This window comes from Hyperoodon ampullatus, assembly GCF_949752795.1.
Source record: "Hyperoodon ampullatus genome assembly, chromosome: 5".
Taxonomy (NCBI): domain Eukaryota; kingdom Metazoa; phylum Chordata; class Mammalia; order Artiodactyla; family Ziphiidae; genus Hyperoodon; species Hyperoodon ampullatus.
In genome coordinates, this window is record NC_136918.1 from 5291002 (window position 1) to 5310538 (window position 19537).

The window sequence follows — 19537 nt, forward strand, 5'->3', positions numbered from 1 at the left end:
TCCATACTTTCATATCTATGGGCTATGTATTCATAGGCACTGTTTTTAAATGCTTTATAAAGAATAACTCATGTAATCCTCACAACAACCCTTCAAGGGGGTACTATTATTATCTAAGCCACAAAGAAGTGAAGAAGCTTGCCCCAGGTGCAGGAAGCAGGATCCGACCCACGCAGCCTGGTTATAGAGCTGCGCTCTGAGCCACTATGCCACGTTGCCTCTCGGGATAGACGGCCCTCCGCCACTTCCTTCTGCTTCTCCTGCAGGTGGACTCATGCTCAAGGCCTTGCTCAGACATGAATGCCACCAGAAATACCTCCCAGGCCCATAGGCAGAATCCCTGGCCTCTCCCCTGGGCTCCCAGAGCACAGAGCGTACACTCCTTTGGTCGCCCTCACCACACTCTGGTCTGTGTTGGGTGGCTGTGCAACATTCATTCACCCATCCCACCAACAAATGGCTCCTGAGCCCCTACTAAGTGCCAGGCACCGTGACTGGCCCTTGGGATGGATGGTGACCCAGGCAACAGTACCTGCCATTGTTTTTGTTTGTTTGTTTGTTTGTTTTTGGCTGCATTGGGTCTTCGTTGCTGCATGCAGGCTTTCTCTAGCTGCGGCGAGCGGGGGCTACTCTTCGTTGTGGTGTGCAGGCTTCTCATTGCAGTGGCTTCTCTTGTTGCGGAACACAGGCTCTAGGTGCGTGGGCTTCATTAGTTGTGGCGCACGGGCTCAGTAGTTGTGGCTTGCGGGCTCTAGAGCGCAGGCTCAGTAGTTGTGGCGCATGGGCTTAGCTGCTCCGCAGCATGTGGGATCTTCCCAGACCAGGGCTCGAACCCATGTCCCCTGCATTGGCAGGCAGATGCTTATGCACTGAGCCACCAGGGACATCCCCCCTGCCATTGTTAATAAAAATAGTGAACATTTCTGGAACTGTGTGCTTCACACACACTCATAAGACGTTGCATGAATTATCCCATTTGATTCCCACAACAACCCAGTGGACAGATGAAGAAATTTCAAGGTGAACAAAGAGGGCAACTGACTTTCCCACAATCACACGACTAGTTAAGTGTTGGGGTCTGGCTCCAGATTTTGTTCTCCAGAAAGTCAGAAAAATACACCGAATTACCCCCCAGAGCATTAAGTGCCAGGGAAGGAGCTAGGACAGGGAGCCCCAAGGAGGGGCCACACAGGACATTTCTGTGTCCTTTCTGCCCCCACCCCTGTCCCACCACATCCCCAGCTGTGAGCTCCACAGAGGCTGAGACCATGGCTTATTCACATCTGTTGGATTCCAGCCCTTAGCATATTACCCACAGCCCAGATTGCTATTGACCTGAATGGAACTGTCAAAATCTTAGAATATCTGCTTCAAGATTCTATATTCTTGGGGTCTTGGGGAACTGAGGCTATGCACCAACAAGAACCAGGATAAAGAGTAAGAATGGACTTAGGGGCACTTAAGTTGTACTCCTTGGAGAGACACGCCATTTAGACTTAGTAAAATGCTTGATTTGTTGACCATCTGTGTCCATAGCCTAATCCTCCAGGCCGCTAATGAAAGCTTAGAGGGCAGGAGCCCTCGTGGGTGGGCGCAGGCTCATCAGTGAGTGTCCCACACTGACTGTCAAGAGGTGGCAGCAGTGTTCTAGCTGGCTTCCTGAGCAGCCCATAAACCCTCATGTTTACACTCTGAGCACAGTCTGTAAATACCCAAGGTGGCAGCCCCACTCCCAGTTATACAGAATTCTGAATCAGGGATCTGAGTTCCTGAGTTTTTACTAAATCCCAAAAGTATCACCCATTTTTGTCACTAGAACCCCAAGAGTCCAATTCTCAGAAGTCCTAGGGTTCTGACATCAAATGGTGAGCAGAACTGTGGGAATTTTTTTTTAATTGGAGTAAACTTGCTTTACAATGTTGTGATCGTTTCTGCTGTACAATGAAGTGAATCAGCTCTATGTACACCTATATCCCCTCCCTCTTGAGCCTCCCTCCCACCCACCCCCCATCCCACCCATCTAGGTCATCACAGAGCACCGAGTTGAGCTCCCTGTGCTATACAGCAGGTTCCCACTAGCTATCTATTTTACACATGGTAGTGCATTTATGTCAATCCTAATCTCCCGATTCATCCCACCCTGCCCTTTCCCCCCCATGTCCACGTGTCCATTCTCTATGTCTACATCTCTATTCCTGCCCTACAACTAAGTTCATCTGTACCATCTTTCTAGATTCCATATATATGCGTTAATATACGATATTTGTTTTTCTCTTTCTGGCTCACTTCACTCTGTATGACAGACTCTAGGTCCATCCACATCTCTACAAATGACCCAATTTCATTCCTTTTTATGGCTGAGTAATATTCCATTGTAATCGTACATATGTACCACATCTTCTTTATCCATTCATCTATCGTTGGACATTTAGGTTGTTTCTATGTCCTGGCTATTGTCAATAGTGCTGCAATGAACAATGGGATACACTCTCTGACAAAAACCACAGTAAGATCTTTTTTGACCCATCTCCTAGAGTAATGAAAATAATGGGACCAAATTAAACTTAAAACTTAAAATAGCAAAGGAAATCATAAACAAGATGAAAAGACAACCCTCAGAATAGTAGAAAATATTTGCAAATGAAACAACGGACAAAGGAGTAATCTCCAAAATATACAAACAGCTCATGGGGCTCAATATCAAAAAAACCAACAACCCAATTAAAAAATAGGTGGAAGACCCAAATGGACATTTCACCAAAGAAGACATACAGATGGCCAAGAGGCACATGAAAAGATGCTCAACATCACTAATTATTAGAGAAATGCAAATCAAAACTACAATGAGGTATAACCTCACACTGGTCAGAATGGCCATCATCAAAAAATCTACAAACAATAAATGCTAGAAAGCGTGTGGAGGGTTCCCTTTTGGAACCCTTTTGCACTGTTGGTGGGAATGTAAATTGATACAGCCACTATGGAGAACAGTATGAGGTTCCTTAAAAAACTAAAAATAGAGATAACATATGACCCAGCAATCCCACTGCTGGGCATATACCCTGAACTGTGGGAATTTGAAGATGATGAGGATGATAGCAGCTATCATTTATTAAGTATCCGTGCACCAGGCACTGTGCCAGCCTTTAATATTTCTATTTCTAGCCATCATACAACCTTGTATGTAGCTATGATTTGCCTCATCTGATAGATGTAGAAACTGAGGCTCAGAGAAGCTAAGGGACCTGCCCCAAGTCCTTCAGTTACTAAGTAAGGAAGCCAAGATCCAAATCAAGTTCTGACTCCAAAACTTCTGAATTATGCCAAACTACCTCCCAATGATGATGATGATAATACATAAATCCCTTCCCATTTTGTAAATTACAATACCTGAGATTTCTTGACCAAACTGCAAGGACTGAAAGAGTTTACAGCAAATCACAACAGGGTCTGTGCTGGAGACCCTAAAGTCTCCCTGTATCCTGGCAGAACTTAGCCAAGTACAACTCAGCTCCACAGCTTGGGTCCTGGTTGGGATGGGCAGAAGACAAAGCCGAATGAGAATGCTGCTGGTTACCTGGAAACCACACATCCCAGGGGGCAGGCACGCCGTACTTTCTGCAGACTGAATTATCAGCAGACTTCTTTTCCCACATCTGGGAATAGAAACACAAGGGGAAAATGACTCACTGTGGGACTTCCCTGGCAGACCAGTGGTTAAGACTGTGCTTCCACTGCAGGGGGCGCGGGTTCAATCCCTGACTGGGGAACTAAGATCCCACAAGCCGCATGGCACAGTTAAAAAATAAATAAATTAAAAATAAATAAATAAAATGACTCGCCGTCATTAGGAAATCTAGAACTATTAACCATCTCTAGATGTTTTGATGGGTCCCAGGAACTTCCCAATCCTAGACCATTGTCATGAATTAGTGGGACCCCAAAGAATATTTACGCTAGCATTCCAAACTCACTTCATTATTGAAGAGACAGTTTCTACCTGAGGCAATCCCACAGCCAAGAAAGCAAGCCTGTCTACCACCTAGCTTTGCACACTCCCAGTGATGAGATGCTCACTACCTCCCAAGGCAGCCATTCCACAGTGAAACAACTCCTGGAAACTTTACAATTCTTCTGAAATCTGCCCACCTATAATCTGTCAAAGAGAACATCCACAAAAATGACCAAAGAGCTGATTTTTTTAAACAAAATTCTGGCTGATTTTTTTAACGTAAATTAATAAATAGACTACACCACCACCGCTGCCACCTTGCTGTCTGTTCTGCTTCCTCCAAGAATGCTGCCAAGCCACGAGGAGCACTTGGAGGAGCCAAGCTTCCAAGGCAGCTGCCAGGCAATCATTTACAAGCCTGCCCTGACTTCCAGCTAACTTCAGCGGTGCCGTCCCAGGAGCTCAGGCGTGTCATTAGTGCTCATTGTTCTGGCTTCCAAGGAAACCCTTGCACAGTTCGCAAACAGGTCGTGCACATACCGTAGGCAAGGGAGCACTAGAGACCCCAACGGAGACAAGAGTGACCCAGGAGCTCTCCTGAAGCACGACCGTTACAGACCTTGTTCTGCTTTGTTCTCTGTTTCTGCTGTTTTCTAAAGAAAGGAGTCCCCCTTTCCACTCTTTCTTACCCATAAAGTAGCAAGAGAGAGATCCACTCCACCGGGCTCACAGCTCTCCCTTACACCAGGTCTCCCATTTCCTCCCTAGAAACTTTGGAGATATTTTTAAGAGATGATGTCCTTGGTTTGGTCAAAAGCCCATTTTAAGTTTTTGCCACAAAAGGATGTTCTTTAAAATAAAAATGGGAGGTAGAGATTTGACTGACGTCTCTTCAAAGTATTTTAGAGACGACTACATACTGATAAGACCTATCTTCCCAGGTGCAAGATTGTGAAAAACCAACACTAGTTTTCACACCTACAAGAATAGCAGTTTTTGGGCTTCCCTGGTGGCGCAGTGGTTGAGAGTCCGCCTGCTGATGCAGGGGACACGGGTTCGTGCCCCGGTCCAGGAAGATCCCACATGCCGCGGAGTGGCTGGGTCCGTGAGCCATGGCCGCTGAGCCTGCGCGTCCAGAGCCTGTGCTCCGCAACGGGAGAGGCCGCAACAGTGAGAGGCCCGCGTACCGCAAAAAAAACACAAAAGAATAGCAGTTTAGAACATACTGGTGTTTTCTTTCCCATGGAGAAGTCATTGCTTCTTGGTAGAGTTTCTCCAGCTTCGGAGCCTGGGACATCAGACCCCACAAAATCCTCCCTAGAGGTAGGAGGCCTAGTGACAGATGGCACTGCAAGCGGTTAACCCTGTTGACCAGGACTGGCCCTCCCTGCAAGGGGCCCACAGGGAGGTTCAGAACAGCCCACAAGTTGTCCCCTTCCCTCCTCCTGTCAGTGTCAGTTGAGCAACAAGCCTTTGGACCAAATTCCAGCTCCCTGGCAGAACCCAGGTATGCTGCACAAGTGAGTTCAGGTTTCTGTTCCCAACCTGAAGCAGGTAACTTCATGCGACCATTTTATCAAGTTGGATGGTATCCAAAAAGATTCCCACGTGAGGGAGAGGTCTCCAGAGCGTTGGTGCTGACAGAGACAGACAGAAGACCGCTTATCAGCTGCTTGACTGGAGAACCGGCCTTCTCTAGGTGGGGCTGTTCTCACTGGCCAGGGCTCAGCTCTAGGGGCAGGTGTGAGGGGCTGTGACAAAGGAGAGACACCACCCACCCCGTCTGTGGACGGAAGTGTAGGAGGCCACGGTCGGAGCACCTCACACTCATCAGGCCTCTCTTCAAAGTCCTGTTAGATACCACATTTCAAGAGACCGTGCAGGGGCTGGCAGGCCCTGGGCCTTAAGGAACAGGCCTGGGTAACCCCTGCCCAGGCCCCCCAGACCCCTCCTCTGACCCTCCTTCCGGACCCTTGTCCCGTACCCAGCAAGTTCCCCTGGCCTTTTATCTGCAGCCACCTCAAAAGGAAAATACGGTGGCTGCCTCCTGCTACACTCCAGCCTCGGAGTGCAAGGCGGAGGAACCAGAGATGCTAATCTGTTTGTTTTTATCAATAACTCATCTCATTGCTAAAAGATCCCCCTTTTCCTACAGAACGCAAAGCAGCAACCCACCCCCGCCCCCAATCATTTTACTTTTTTCAAACACTGAAAATCCGAGGCCGTCCTCCCAGCGAAGGCCAGTCCGACGGGTTCAGTCATTCTTGCTCCCCTCCGGGTACCTCGGTCCGGAGCCGGCCAGGCCGCAGGCCGCGGGTCCCGAGGCGCAGCTCCCCGCCTGGACCCCGCAGGGCGCCCGAGCCGCTGCTGTTGAACCCCCTGCGGCCCGTGGCTCCGGTCACTCGGACTGCACGACGCTCCCCACCCGCGCCCCTCCCGGGCCGCATTCCTGGCATAGCTCTCCCACGCGGCGCGGCTCACCTGGGGGTCCCCGGAGCCTGGGGAGCGGGCAGAGGTCGCGAGCTGGCGGCTCCGCTCCTCCGCCCCGGCCCAGCCTCCCGACTCGCTCCACCGCCCCGGGCCGAGGCCGTTCCCGGAATCCTCGCCGCCGCGCCGGCCTGGGCTGCTTCCTCGGCCCCGAGTAGCGCGGGCTCTCGAGGGCGCGTGACAGAGCCTCCCGGCCACCCAGTGCTGCCAACCTGCGGGACCGGGGACACAGAGAACCGTTGGCGCCAGCAGCCGGAGGCCCGGGGTCTCTGATGCCTCCCGCTCCCACTACAGCCGCCCACCCCACCCCAAAGAGGGGCGGAGCCTATCCCTAGCCCCTCTGAGACGAGCTACGTTTAGGCCTGTTACGGAAGCGGGCAGGAGGGAATGAGACGTTTAATCCGTCAGGAAAATCCGGGATCCTAGTGAATGGCTCCCAGGCCTTGCTGAGAGGCTGGGACGTCCTCCCGTCTACACAGACACACACACACCGCCCCCCACCCAGTACAGCTGCCGGCCTGCTGAAAGCTGGGGGCAGCTGTAGCCTCCTGGGCAGACAGCCCCGCCCCACCCGTCCTAAACTAAAGGGACCATCTTGGTTTCTGATCCGAACCCATGCTGGTCCTCTGAGTAAATCCCAGGTCTGTTCAGATGGCAACCATTTTCCCCCGAACTCCCAACCTTCTGGCCAGCCTTGTGGACCCAGCTGGGAAACCCAGAACCAAAGAACTCTTTCTTTCTGGATAACAGTCTCTGACCCCTTCCTATAATCATCTGTTGCTTTAATGAGACTCAGATTTCTGGGAATTCTTTTTTTCCTTAAGCCTTCCTGCCATCCCAGCCTCAATCTGCCAAGCTGTGTCATGGGGTAGTCAAAACAAAATGTCATGGGAACAAGCTTTGGCAAGAATGTGAAGAAACTGGAACCCTTATGCACTGCTGTGAGAATGTAAAACGGTACAGCCACTGTGGAAAAGAGAATAGTGGCTCCTCAAAAAATTCAACGTGGAATTACCATATAATCCAGCAATTCCACTTCTGGGTATATACACAAAAGAATTAAAAGCAGAGACTCAAACAGGTATTTGTACATCCACATTCATAACAGCATTATTCACGATAGCCAAAAGTTGGAAACAACCCAAGTGTCCATTGACAGATGAATGGATAAACAAAATGTTATACATATATTATATACATACATATATATTTCAGCCCTTAAAAGGGAATGAAATTCTGACACATGCTACAATATGAATCAACCTTGAAAATGTTATGCTAAATGAAATAAGCCAGACACAAAAGGACATATATTATATGATTCCACTTATACAACGTACCTAGTACAGTCAGGTTCATAGAGACAGAAAGTAGAATGGTGGTTGACAGGGCTGGGGGGAGGAGGGAATGGAAATTATTGTCTAATGGGTACAGATTTTCAGTCAGGGATAATGAAAAAGTTCTAGAAGCAGATGGTGGTGCTGGTTGCACAACGGTGTGAATGTACACAATGCCATTGAATGGTACACTTGAAAATGGTTAAAATTGTAAAGTTTATGGGATGTATATTTTACCACAATTTTTTAAATGTTAAAAAAAAAAAAAAAAAGTGTGGACAGGGGCCAGGCCCAAGTAGGGATGGCTGTCAGCCACCAGCTCTTGATGGGGAGTCTTGTTCCTCCTCTGCCCTCCTGGTTGGGGCACCCCTTTCCCTCCAGGACTTTCTGCAGGAGGGCAGAGAAGAATCCAGGCTGTGGAGTCAAAGACGCATTTAAATTCCACCTTCCCAGGTGGTGTAACCCTGGGAAGTCACTTACCCTCTCTGTAAAATGGGGAAAATAAACTCTACCTAGCAGGTCATTATGAGAACCAACTTAGTTAAAACATCTCAGCCCAGGGCCTGGCAGTCACGGGTGTGTCCTCCCAAGTTCAGTCAAGTGTCAGGGTTGGGAGCATTTGCTTCTCAACTTGCTTCCCTGAAGTATACAAAAAGTAGCTCTGTGCATGTGTGTGTGTGTGTGCTCGCACGCGCGTGCGCATGTGTCATTCCCACCAGCCTCAATTTCCCCATGTGGAAATGGGTGCCACTTTTTGCAGGGCTGCTGTGAGCAAGTGAACTTGACATGCACCCAGATCCACCTTCTCGGTAACACCAAAAGCAAAAGTATTTAGACTCCTTCTTCAGCTGACCAAGACCTCGCATGCGTGGAACCCGCACACCCTCCCTTTACTGGGCCACAGTTTGACATTCAATACAGCCAAGAGTTACTGAGTGCCTACCATGTGCCAGGCTCTGTTCTAAGACCCGAGGAAACCAAGAGTTTATAGAGGACTAGATCACTTAGCACTAGGAAGCTGTCACCTTCTGCTGTGCCACCTGTGCCACAACACACAAGATTTGGTGGCACGAGTGGGAACAGGTGTATCATCCAAGACACAGGAACAAGCCAAAGGAGACTGGCCCTAGTGGGCTACTCCCGGGGACATTCCTGTCACCCTGAGCAGCTGAGCCGTAACTATTGGACGTACAGAACAGTGCGTTCTCGATATCTGTGGTTTCCATTTTGCCCTGTAGCCCCTCACCTCTTCCTCAGGCCAGTGCCAGATACCAGCTCTCTGACCAGCATAGACACCATCACAACTGGTCTCCTTCTTACACTTAAGGATGTGTCAGGAAACAGTGGGACGTGTCTGCTAAATGAGGGTCTACTTTACACTCTAGGGAGCCCATAGTAGTAGTGCCCTCTGCTGTCAACTGCTGGCATCACACCTTGGAAGTCAGCTCCCATTCCAGGTCCCGCTTTCCTAAAGGGCATATGAGGTATAGAGAACAGGTCTCTCAGTGCTGGGATGCTGGCCACTAATGGTCCTGGAGGTGATTTTAGGTCAAAGGTGTATTGTTGAGTTTTCACAGTATTGATGTATAGACAGACAGACAGGCGTATAGTTAGAAGGGCATTTTACATAAAAACCTGGTTTGCTGGTTTCTTCTTGAAAACTCTGAGAATCTAGCAACAAAAGGCCCGCACTCTCACATGTCAAGAATCAGCTGGAACTGAGGGGGAACCTCTTCCCTAGGCAGAGCTTACACTCTAACCCATTCCCTGAAAAAGATCACTTTATAAAAAGACCTCTTTCCTCCTCTTTTGCAAAATGAGAATGCAGGGTCATTTTAACCAGGACCCATGCTCTGAGTCTTGAAACAAACCCTAGGTGGGGAGGGTTGAGATAGACTGCACAAATTGTGACAGAATAGTAAAATGTTTGTGTCCTTGATATACAAAGACTAGTTAAGTCACTAAGAAATAGAAAAACAATCCCATAGAAAAGTGAACAAAAGATTAGGCAAGTCACAGAATAAAAAAATATACCAATTGAACATGTGAAACACTCAACCTCACCAAAAGTAACATAACAATTAGAGACATTTTTAAACAATAATATTGGCTAAAATTAAGTAGCATTTTGGCACTGGTGAAGGATGGGAAAATGAGCAATTTCAAACAGGCTTTTTGAAAACAATTTTGCAGCACATATCACAATTTAAAGTCCCCAAAATGTGGTAATCAGGACTACAGTATTTCTTGTACGATTCAAATTAGAATCAATTTAAATGTTCACCAATTGGGGTTTAAGTAAATAGATTATGATATATCCTACAATGAAACACTGTGCAGCCCTTACAAAGAATATATCTTGGTATGTTAATGAAAAAAAGGTGTCCAAGACAAATGTATTGTTAAATTAAAAACAACTGACATAATAATATGTATTATATGAATCCATTTATGTTTTTTTAAACTATACATACGAGAAATTCAGGGGTGCTATTCAAAATATTTAACCACTAGGCTGACACAGGCACTAGCATGCTGGGGCTGATCTTCACACTTTAACATATTCTCTTTTTTTTTTGGCTGTGCGGCATGCAGCATCTTCCCCAGCCAGGGACTGAACCCATGCCCCCTGCATTGGGAGTGTGGAGTTGTAACCACTGGACGGCCAGGGAAGTCCCCATCTTCACCCTTTAGTTGCTGCATTATGGGGGTCCTGGCGGGGACGAGCCAGGGCAGATGAGGCGATAGTGGTGGATACTTGGAAGCCTGTGGCCAAGACTTTTTACAAATAGCATGGATATATATGCAGAGAAAAGTGAGAGACATACCAAACTTGACAGTGGTACAAGAGAGACTTTCACCTTTTCCTCCGTACAATCTTAGTGTTTGAAGTTCTAAGAACAAGTGTCGGATTTGGAAAAAAATTAACATAGGGGAAAACACCAGCATGGCCTATTTTCAAAATGCATCATGATGTAAACGTGTGGCTTAGACTCACCGAAGGCCAGAAGGAATCCAGGATCATCTGGAATCCCACGCTTCTTACCACTCACTACTCTTTTTACTTTGCCCAATACCCCCCTCACCACCATGTTTTCTTTCCAGCTTTATTGAGAAATGATTGTCATACAGCATTGCATAAGTTTAAGGTACACAGCATGATTTACATATATTGTGAAATGACAACCACAGTAGATTCAGCTAGCATCCATATTCCCATATAGATACAGTAAAAAGAAAGAGGAAGAGGAAAAAAGATTTCTCCTTGTGATGAGAACTCCTAGGATTTATTCTCTTTTTTTTTTTTTTTTTTTTTTTTTTTGCAGTACGCAGGCCTCTCACTGTTGTGGCCTCTCCCGTTGCGGAGCACAGGCTCCGGACACGCAGGCTCAGCGGCCATGGCTCACGGGCCCAGCCGCTCCGCGGCATGTGGGATCTTCCCAGACGGGGGCACAAACCCGTGTCCCCTGCATCGGCAGGTGGACTCTCAACCACTGCGCCACCAGGGAAGCCCTAGGATTTATGCTCTTAACAACTGTCCTATATATCACACAGCAGTGTTAGCTATAGTCATCATGTTGTACATTACATCTCTAGTGCTTATTTTTTTTAATCATATACGTTTTAGTCTATGCATTTTTTCCCATCACCACCAAGTTTCAAAATATTCTTTTCTACTTAACAAACTGCATTTATTAAGTAATACATTATTAATTTATTCCCCATATTTTATTAATCAAAAACATTTTGCTGCCACGTAAAACTCCCTACAAATGTCAAATTATCAATATAGCCACAGTGAATTCATATAATCACAACCCAGCATAAAGAAATCTGACATTCAGGTTGACTTATTTGGTCCCATCATAAAAGAGTTCATATATTTTTGAAATATTGAAAATATTTCTAATTAAACCCTTCCAAACCCTAGGGACTGGGAATGTTAGTTGGAGGGCCATTTGTCATGCATTCTCCAGATGTGGACATTAGATCCAGCGTGTGTGACCCCGCTCCTCCCTCAGAGGGCTAGCCCTAGGAAGCCTCACCTATGGAGAGACTCAGGTGAGCTGAAACCCAGCAGGGGTTCTGGGGACACAGGTCAGAGGGCAGCCATGGGGAGTAGCAGCAGGCCTCAAAGTCTCACTCTGGTGTCAGGCTGGACTTAAGAATCCAGAGCAAGTAGCTGGGAATAAATAAAGCTGGGGCAGGAGACATGACTTGTGGGTATTTTTTAATAAGACAGTCAGAACAGTGATTCTCAAAGGGGGAAATAGCAGAATGAAAGGGGATGGGTGGGTGTCATTTGAAAAAGCATCATAATTTTATATATGGAGAAAAATATAAACTTATGTTTCCATTAAAGCAACTACCAAAAAGAAAGTTCTAGAAAATCTTGGTTGATGAGTATTTGTAGAGGAAATCTTAGTTCTCATACCTCCTAGAAAGAGGAGGTAAACTTTTATGTGACTGTAGAAGGGCCAGCAGTTTTTAAAATTTGAATGTGTAATTTGCTTTTAAAAGCCAACTTGGGTGGAGTAGGGAATAGCAGACACCCTGGGGAGCACAGGACACTATCCCGGGGAGGACGTGGCCAACCATTAAGATGTAAGTACTAGGGACCTGCAATGGACTGAATGTTTGTGTCCCCCTCCAAATTCATATGTTGAAATCCTACCCCCAAAGTGATGATATTAGGAAGTGGGGCCTTTGGGAGGTTTAGGACATGAGGGTGGAACCCTCATGAATGGGATTAGTTCCCCTGTAAAAGGGACCCCAGAGAGCTCTCTTGCCCCTTTCCACCATATGGGGATTCAACAAGAGGTGTGCCATCTGCCACTCAGACGTGGATCCTCACTAGAACCCAACCATGCTGGCAACCTGATCTTGGACTTCCAGCCTCCAGAACTGTGACAAATAAATTGTTGTTGTTTATAAGCCACCTGGTGTATAGTACTTTGTTATTGCAGCCCAAGCTGATTTAGACAGGACCTTGTCGGCTTGATCCAGCAGCATGTTCAGCATCTAAATCAGTGCTTGGCACACAGAAGGGACTCAATTAATATTACTGACTGAATGTTTTAATGAGTATCAAATTCAGGACTAGAAATCAAGTCTCTTTTTTCCCCAGCCAATTCTCTAACACATCCTGTAATTAATCTTACAAAAGTAAATATAACACGTAGCAAAACAATGAGCTGCCTATCCTAACACCCATTTTCTCTTCCTTCTTGAATGTCCCAACCTCTCCTGTAGCCACCTTCCGGTCAATGAGATGTAAGGGGAAGTGTTCTATGGTACTCGCAGGAAGTCTTCATAAAATAAGTGAAGTGAACCTTTCCTCTTTCCTTCGTCCTGCTGCCTGAAATGCAGAGACAATGGGCTGGAGATCAAGCTGCCATATGGACCATGGGCAGGATGGCAAAGAGAAAGATGGAAGAAGCCTAGGTCCCTGATGACTGCAGTGACCATACCCGCCCTGATCTGCCTGCCTTCAGACTACTTTTACGTGAGAGAGAAATGAACTTCTATACTTCTACGTCAATGGTCTTTGGGATTTTTCTATTACAGACACAGAAAGCCCACTCTTACTGACATGCGCGACCTGCACATCCCCCCTCTGCCAGCAGGGGGCGCTGAGCCCACCTCTGTGACACGGAGCACGTGAGAGTTTCATCCTCGCTCAGCTATCAGGAGCTCCACCTCCTCAGGCACCTGTAGGACTCTGGCTTCCGGACAGGGGCGACGTAGCTGTCAGTGCTCAGTATCCTTAGAACCCGCTGGGGTTTCAGCTTAAGGACAACACCAGGCTGCATCCATGCGGACTGGAGCACAGTTTTCTCAGGACCCTCCCAGGGAGGTCCCACTGGGAGAAAACGGTGAGGAAAAAAGTGAAGAGAAGTGAGGAAAAGTGGGGAGAGACTTCCCGTGTGCGACTGACTGCTGGGGGCTGGGGGGATCCCTCTTCAGAGGACCCAGGAGAGACAGGTCTTGATGTGGAAAACTGTGGGGTTTTAGTCCCTGTTGTGTGCAGTGTAGACTGTGTCCAGTGTGGTTCTTTGGTGTGTGGTGTCCAGTTTTCCTGGTGCTGTTTATTGAGGGGACTGCCCTTTCCCTGTTGTATGTTCTTGGCCCTTTTGTCGTAAATAAACTGATTACACCAGTGTAGATTTATTTCTGGGCTCTCTGTTCTGTTCCTCTGGTCCGTGTGTCTGTTTTTGTGCCAGGACCACACAACTGTTTTGGTTACTGTAGCTTTGTAATATTGTTTGAGGTCAGGGAGCAAGATGCCACCAGCCTGTTCTCCTTTCTGAGAATCGTTTTGTCTATTCCTGGTCCTTTGTTGTTCCACACAAATATTAGGATCCTTTGCTCTATTTCTGAGAAATATGCCATTGGAATTTTGGTAGGGATTGCTTTCCGTGTGTACATTGCTCTGGGTAGAATGAACATTTTAACAATATTCATCCTTCCAACCCATGAGCATGTGATATCTATTTCCTTGTATCTTCTTCAGTTTCTTCATCCACGTCCTAAAGTTTTCAATGTGCAGGCCTTTCACATCCTTGGTTAAACTTATTCCTAGGTGTTTTGTTCTTTTTGATGCAGATGTCAATAGGATTGTTTTCTTTTTCTTTCTGATGGTTCATTATTCGTGGTTAGAAATGCAGCTGTTTTTTGCGTATTGACTGTCACTTTACTGAATTCCTTTACCAGTTCTAATAGATTTTGGTGGAATGATGTGGAAAATTGTAACTGTAACTGATATGTGGGTGAGCCTCCGCGCACCTAGGGGAAGTGGAGATCAGGTGAAAGCCTGGCACTCCAGGAAGTGGCCAGTTCCACGATGTAGCACCAACGACCCAACATTGGCTCTATTTGTTACCTGGGCCCCGCTCCCCAGTCACTGAGCCCTCTGGACCTTGAAGCAGGTCCCTATAAGACTTGGGGCAGTGCTTACGGTAGAGATTTTCCACCAGTGTGTTGCTTCCTCTGACCACAGCCCTCCCTTCCTGGTTCATGTAGTTCCACAGATGCAGTGCGTAGGAGTCGTTGAAGCTCGGCTCTGTGTCCCAGGCTTCATAGTAGCGCCTCCACGCTGGATAGGAGATGGGGTAAAATCTTTGGGGGTGTAAGAAGGAGAAGTTTAAACACTTGAGGTCGCTCACCTCCTGGAAGTCTCTGAGTTTGCACCATACTCTCAAAATCCTCGTCATCAATTCGGGACCCTGGTGGCCCCAAATATCTGGATTGTAATTTTCCACAAAGTTTTCCATGCACTGCCACAGGAAAGGGTGGTGGGGGAGGAATCCAAACACCCCATTACTGGAGAACTGAGATGTCTGCGCCGCCAGAAAGTTGTCCTCGGGGATGGGTCTGATGGAGATGACATCAGTGTCCATGTAGACACCGCCGTACTTCCAGATGAAGGCCAGACGGGATGCATCTGAACTGACATGGAGCCAGTATCTCTCTGCGCTGCTGTTGATCTGCAGGAACAGGTGCAAATCAGCCCCCAGGCAGGGGAAGAGGGAGGGGTGTCACAGCAGGAGGCCAGGCACAGGGTAGCTGAGCAGGAAGCAAGCCAACTTCCCAAAAATCTATTTGCCAAAAGCCCAATATTGCAAATTTACCAAAATTACTTCCACCCAAAAAAGTTGCCTTTAAGTGAAAAGTGCACAGCAATCAGTATCAATGGGAAGGTTTTAGCAGCTTTTAAAGATTTCATGAAATTGTTTTTTGAAAAAAGCAGTAGAAAGATGCAACCCAGAAGGGATTTCACAATGAACCCTATGAGTCACTTTCAGCAGGATGGAAATTAACCACAAACATGAAACTGTGAAGAAAGAATTTTTTGTTAAGTCCTAAAAGTGCTGAGAACTGATAAAAAAAACAATAAATATGAAAATATAAGATAGATTAATAGCTATGCTCTTTGAGAAACTGCTAAAAGAATCTTAAAATGCATCCATGCCTTCATCCACTAATTAATTCCTTTAATAATATTCATTGAAGGCCTACTTGCTATTCGCCAAGCTCTAAGCTGCTAAGGATACAGCAGTGAACAAACAGATAAAAATCTTTACTGGCAGGAGATAGACAACAAACAAATAAATATATGTTGGGTGTTCATAAGGAATATGAAGGAAAAAAAGTCAGGCGAGGGGGCTATGAAGGGGGCAGGATGGAGCACTGTCCTATCTTGGGTTCGAGCAGAATGTTGGATGAAGTGGGTGGATGAACCATGCTGCTATCTCTGAGAAGAGGGCTCTAGGTAGAGGAAACAGCAAGTGCAAGGGCCCTGGGGCAGGAGCACGCTCACTATGTACAGGAACAGGAAAACAGCAGTGCAGAGTAGTGAAGGGAGAAGGGTAGGAAACCAGATCAGAGCGGGGGCAGGGGCGGGAGTGAGGGAGGATCCTGTAGGCTGAGGTAAAGACTGAAATGATTTGGAAGGTTTGAAAGAAAGGAGTGGTGTGATCTGAATTAGTCTAAGAGGGGTCACACTGGGTGCAGCGTGGAAAATAGATGGGGGCAGGGGGGAAGGGCAGAAGCCAAGAGGCAAGTTAGGAAAAAGCTGTTGAAATAATCCAGGCAGGAGATGATGGCGGTGTAGACCAGGGTGACGATACAGGAGATGAGAGAAGTGGTCAGATTCTGGGCACACGGTAAAGAGAAAGCCGGTCAGGATGTGCTGATGGATTGGATATGGAGCCGGAGACAGAGGAGTCTAGGATAACTGAAAATGCTGAAATGTGAACAAAACAGAAATTGACTTTGAAACGAATACAAATAAACCATTATAAATGCCAGTGTTCCCAAATGGAATGCTAAAATTTTGAATACAGAAAACACAGTAGATTTTTCTGAATTTAAATATGTTGATTAAAAGATTAAACAATGACCCTTGGCTTTTGACAAAAGAAACATTTTTTTAAATTCTACTATAAAGCCAAACGAAAGCAAGTCCGCTGAGACTTTGCAGAAATCTTCACCTGAGCGATTCACGTCATTATATTGTATACAATTACTGAAAACCTCGTGAATAATAATAGCTAAACTTTATGAAGAACTGTGGTGGTGGGATGAATTGGGAGATTGGGATTGACATGTGTACACTAATATGTATAAAATGGATAACTAATAAGAACCTGCTGTATAAAAAAATAAATATAATTCAAAAATTCAAAAAAAATTTATCAATAACTGTTCTGATCTCTTATAATCTACACAAATCCTCAGAAATAGGTACTATTATTAGTCCTATTTTTCAAGTGAAAAATTAAAAGGAAAGACCAAGAAGTTCAGTCATTTGTGCAAGGTAAGAGAGCAGGGGTTAGACTTTAACCCAGGCAGTCTGACTCCAGAGACCCATTTACTTTCAGTAAAAATAAGTAAAGTTGGGCTTCCCTGGTGGCGCAGTGGTTGAGAGTCCGCCTGCCGATGCAGGGGACACGGGTTCGTGCCCCGGTCTGGGAAGATCCCACATGCCGCGGAGCGGCTGGGCCCGTGAGCCATGGCTGCTGGGCCTGCGCGTCCAGAGCCTGTGCTCCGCAACGGGAGAGGCCACAGCAGTGAGAAGCCCACGTAATGCAAAAAAAAAAAAAAAAAAAAAAAAAAAAATAAGTAAAGTTGATTCTTTGGTAAATTGGTGATTATTAGTGAACAGACCCAGATATCAAAAGCCGCACAGAAGGAAGGAAGCCTACCTTGATGTGGGCATTGGACTAACATCAACGTAGAACACAAGGCTCCCACAGAGGTGAGCACCAGAAAGGGGATTAGGGTTCTGTTTGCCCATTCCCTCCCCACCCCCTCAGTACTCATCCCTGGGCATCTTCAAAGGCTACAGTTGCCCAAATCAGTGCAGCAAATCCAGTGGTCACCAGCAGGTGATGGCACGCTAGGTCATCCTAACAGCTGGCCCCCAGCTATCCTATTGTAGCCTAACTGGGGCAGAAGATGCCACAGCCCACCTCCCCCAAGGTGCAAGTGTGTCCCCCACCCAGGAAAGCCCACCCAGTCCCCAGGTGAATGAGAGAGGATGGGACAGGAGTTTTCTCTTTTTATATACAAATACTGTAGTAGGCTGAATAACAGCCACTCAGTGGTCCTAATTCCTGAAACCTGTAAATATTACCTCCTATAGGAAAAGAGTCTTTGCCAATGTGATTAAATTAAGGATCTTGGGACTTCCCTGGAGGTCCGCACTTCCACCACAGGGTGCGTGGGTTCGATCCCTGGTCGGGGAACTAAGATCCCACATGCCACACAGTGTGGCCAAAAAAAACCCCCAAAAATTAAGGATCTTGAGCTGAGGAGATTATCCTGGATTATCATGGGCCCTAAATGCTACCACAAGTATGCTTTAAAGGGAAAGGTAGAGGGAGTTTCTTTTTTTTTTTTTTTGGTAGAGGGAGTTTCACACAAAATTACAAAATTCCTAAGAGCCCCAGGAGTTTCTTGATCATATCTCAATGTAACCCAATCTTATACAGCAGCACCCACCCGATCTTTCATGAATTTTCTATTTACATCATTTTCCAGTTAATATTGCCTAATTTCCCCCCTTAGGTGCAAAAAAGTTTAACGCAGATGGGTTTAAAACTGTCAGTGAAAAATGAACGGTCTATACACCTAGAAAAGATGTAGAAACTCATTCAATTAAGAATAGTCTCAAGAAATCCTAAGAAATAAGGTGAAAGCAAAAGGCAGCAGGGTAAAGATAAGCCTAAATCAAGTCTCTCCTGTTTCCTTGAATCAGGACTCAACACCACCGTAGAATGAAGACCCGGCAAGAGTCAAAAGATCTGGGTTCTAGCCTATCTCTGAGAATCTAGCCTTACCCTCAGTATACCCATCTATAAAATGGCTAGATTAGACCCATTTTCTATGGTCCTTCCCAACACCGACATTCTGAGATTCTCTGAACACTTACTTGAGTGTACCACGAAAACAACGGTGTGTCTTCAAACAGGCTTTTCATATCCAAAGGGAGGAGGAAAACATTGTCTATTGCCGAGAGGAGGGAAAGGGCTGGGGAAGTGGAGTTTGGGGGCAGCTGCATGGAATTGTTGAGCCCTCTCATAAGTAACAGCACAGGCTGCTCAGCGTAGACCTTGGCTGCCGACTCCACAGCACAGGAGACCAGCGGGGATAGCTCCATTCTCTCTGAGGTCTCTAGGAACACGATGCTGCGCCCATGGCCCAGGAGGGCTTCCAGCCCCTGCTGGGACTTGTAGGGAGGCAGGTGGGGGGAGAGGCAGCTGGACTTCAGGGTGAACTGGTAAAGGAAGCCACAGGCAAGCAGCAGGATGACCAACAGGGAGAGCTGAAGCTTCATCAGCATGTCCACCACTCGCTCCTGTCCTGCCCCCTAAAATCAACACTATAAATTAAAAATTATAGTCACAAAACCTGATAAAGATAGCACACAAGAAGATGATACCTGAATATCACTTTCAAGCTTAGATTTTTTTAATTGAAGTATAGTTGATTTATAATACGAGATTACTTTCAGGTGTATGGCATTCAGTATTTCTACAGATTATATTTCATTAAAAGTTATTACAAAATAATGGCTATAATTCCCTTGCTAAACAATATATCCTTGTTGCTTATCAATTTTATACCTAATATAGTTCATATTTCTTAATCCCCTACCCCTGTTTGCCCCCGGCCCCTTCCTTCTCCCCTTTGGTCACCACTAGTTTGTTTTCTCTACCTTTGGGTCTGTTTTGGTGTTGCGTGTGTGTTCATTTGT

General features: G+C 46.4%; 1 protein-coding gene across 1 annotated transcript; it reads right to left on the reverse strand.

The window, feature by feature from the left end:
* Positions 1-14648: 14648 nt before the first annotated feature.
* Positions 14649-19144, reverse strand: A4GNT (alpha-1,4-N-acetylglucosaminyltransferase; the record flags this gene model as incomplete). The annotated part of the gene is made up of 2 exons (XM_079704293.1): positions 18713-19144; positions 14649-15263 (listed from the first exon to the last, which is right to left on the reverse strand). Exons 1-2 carry the CDS (start codon positions 19121-19123, stop codon positions 14649-14651), a joined length of 1026 nt encoding a protein of 341 aa, XP_079560419.1. The 5' UTR covers positions 19124-19144.
* Positions 19145-19537: the final 393 nt, after the last annotated feature.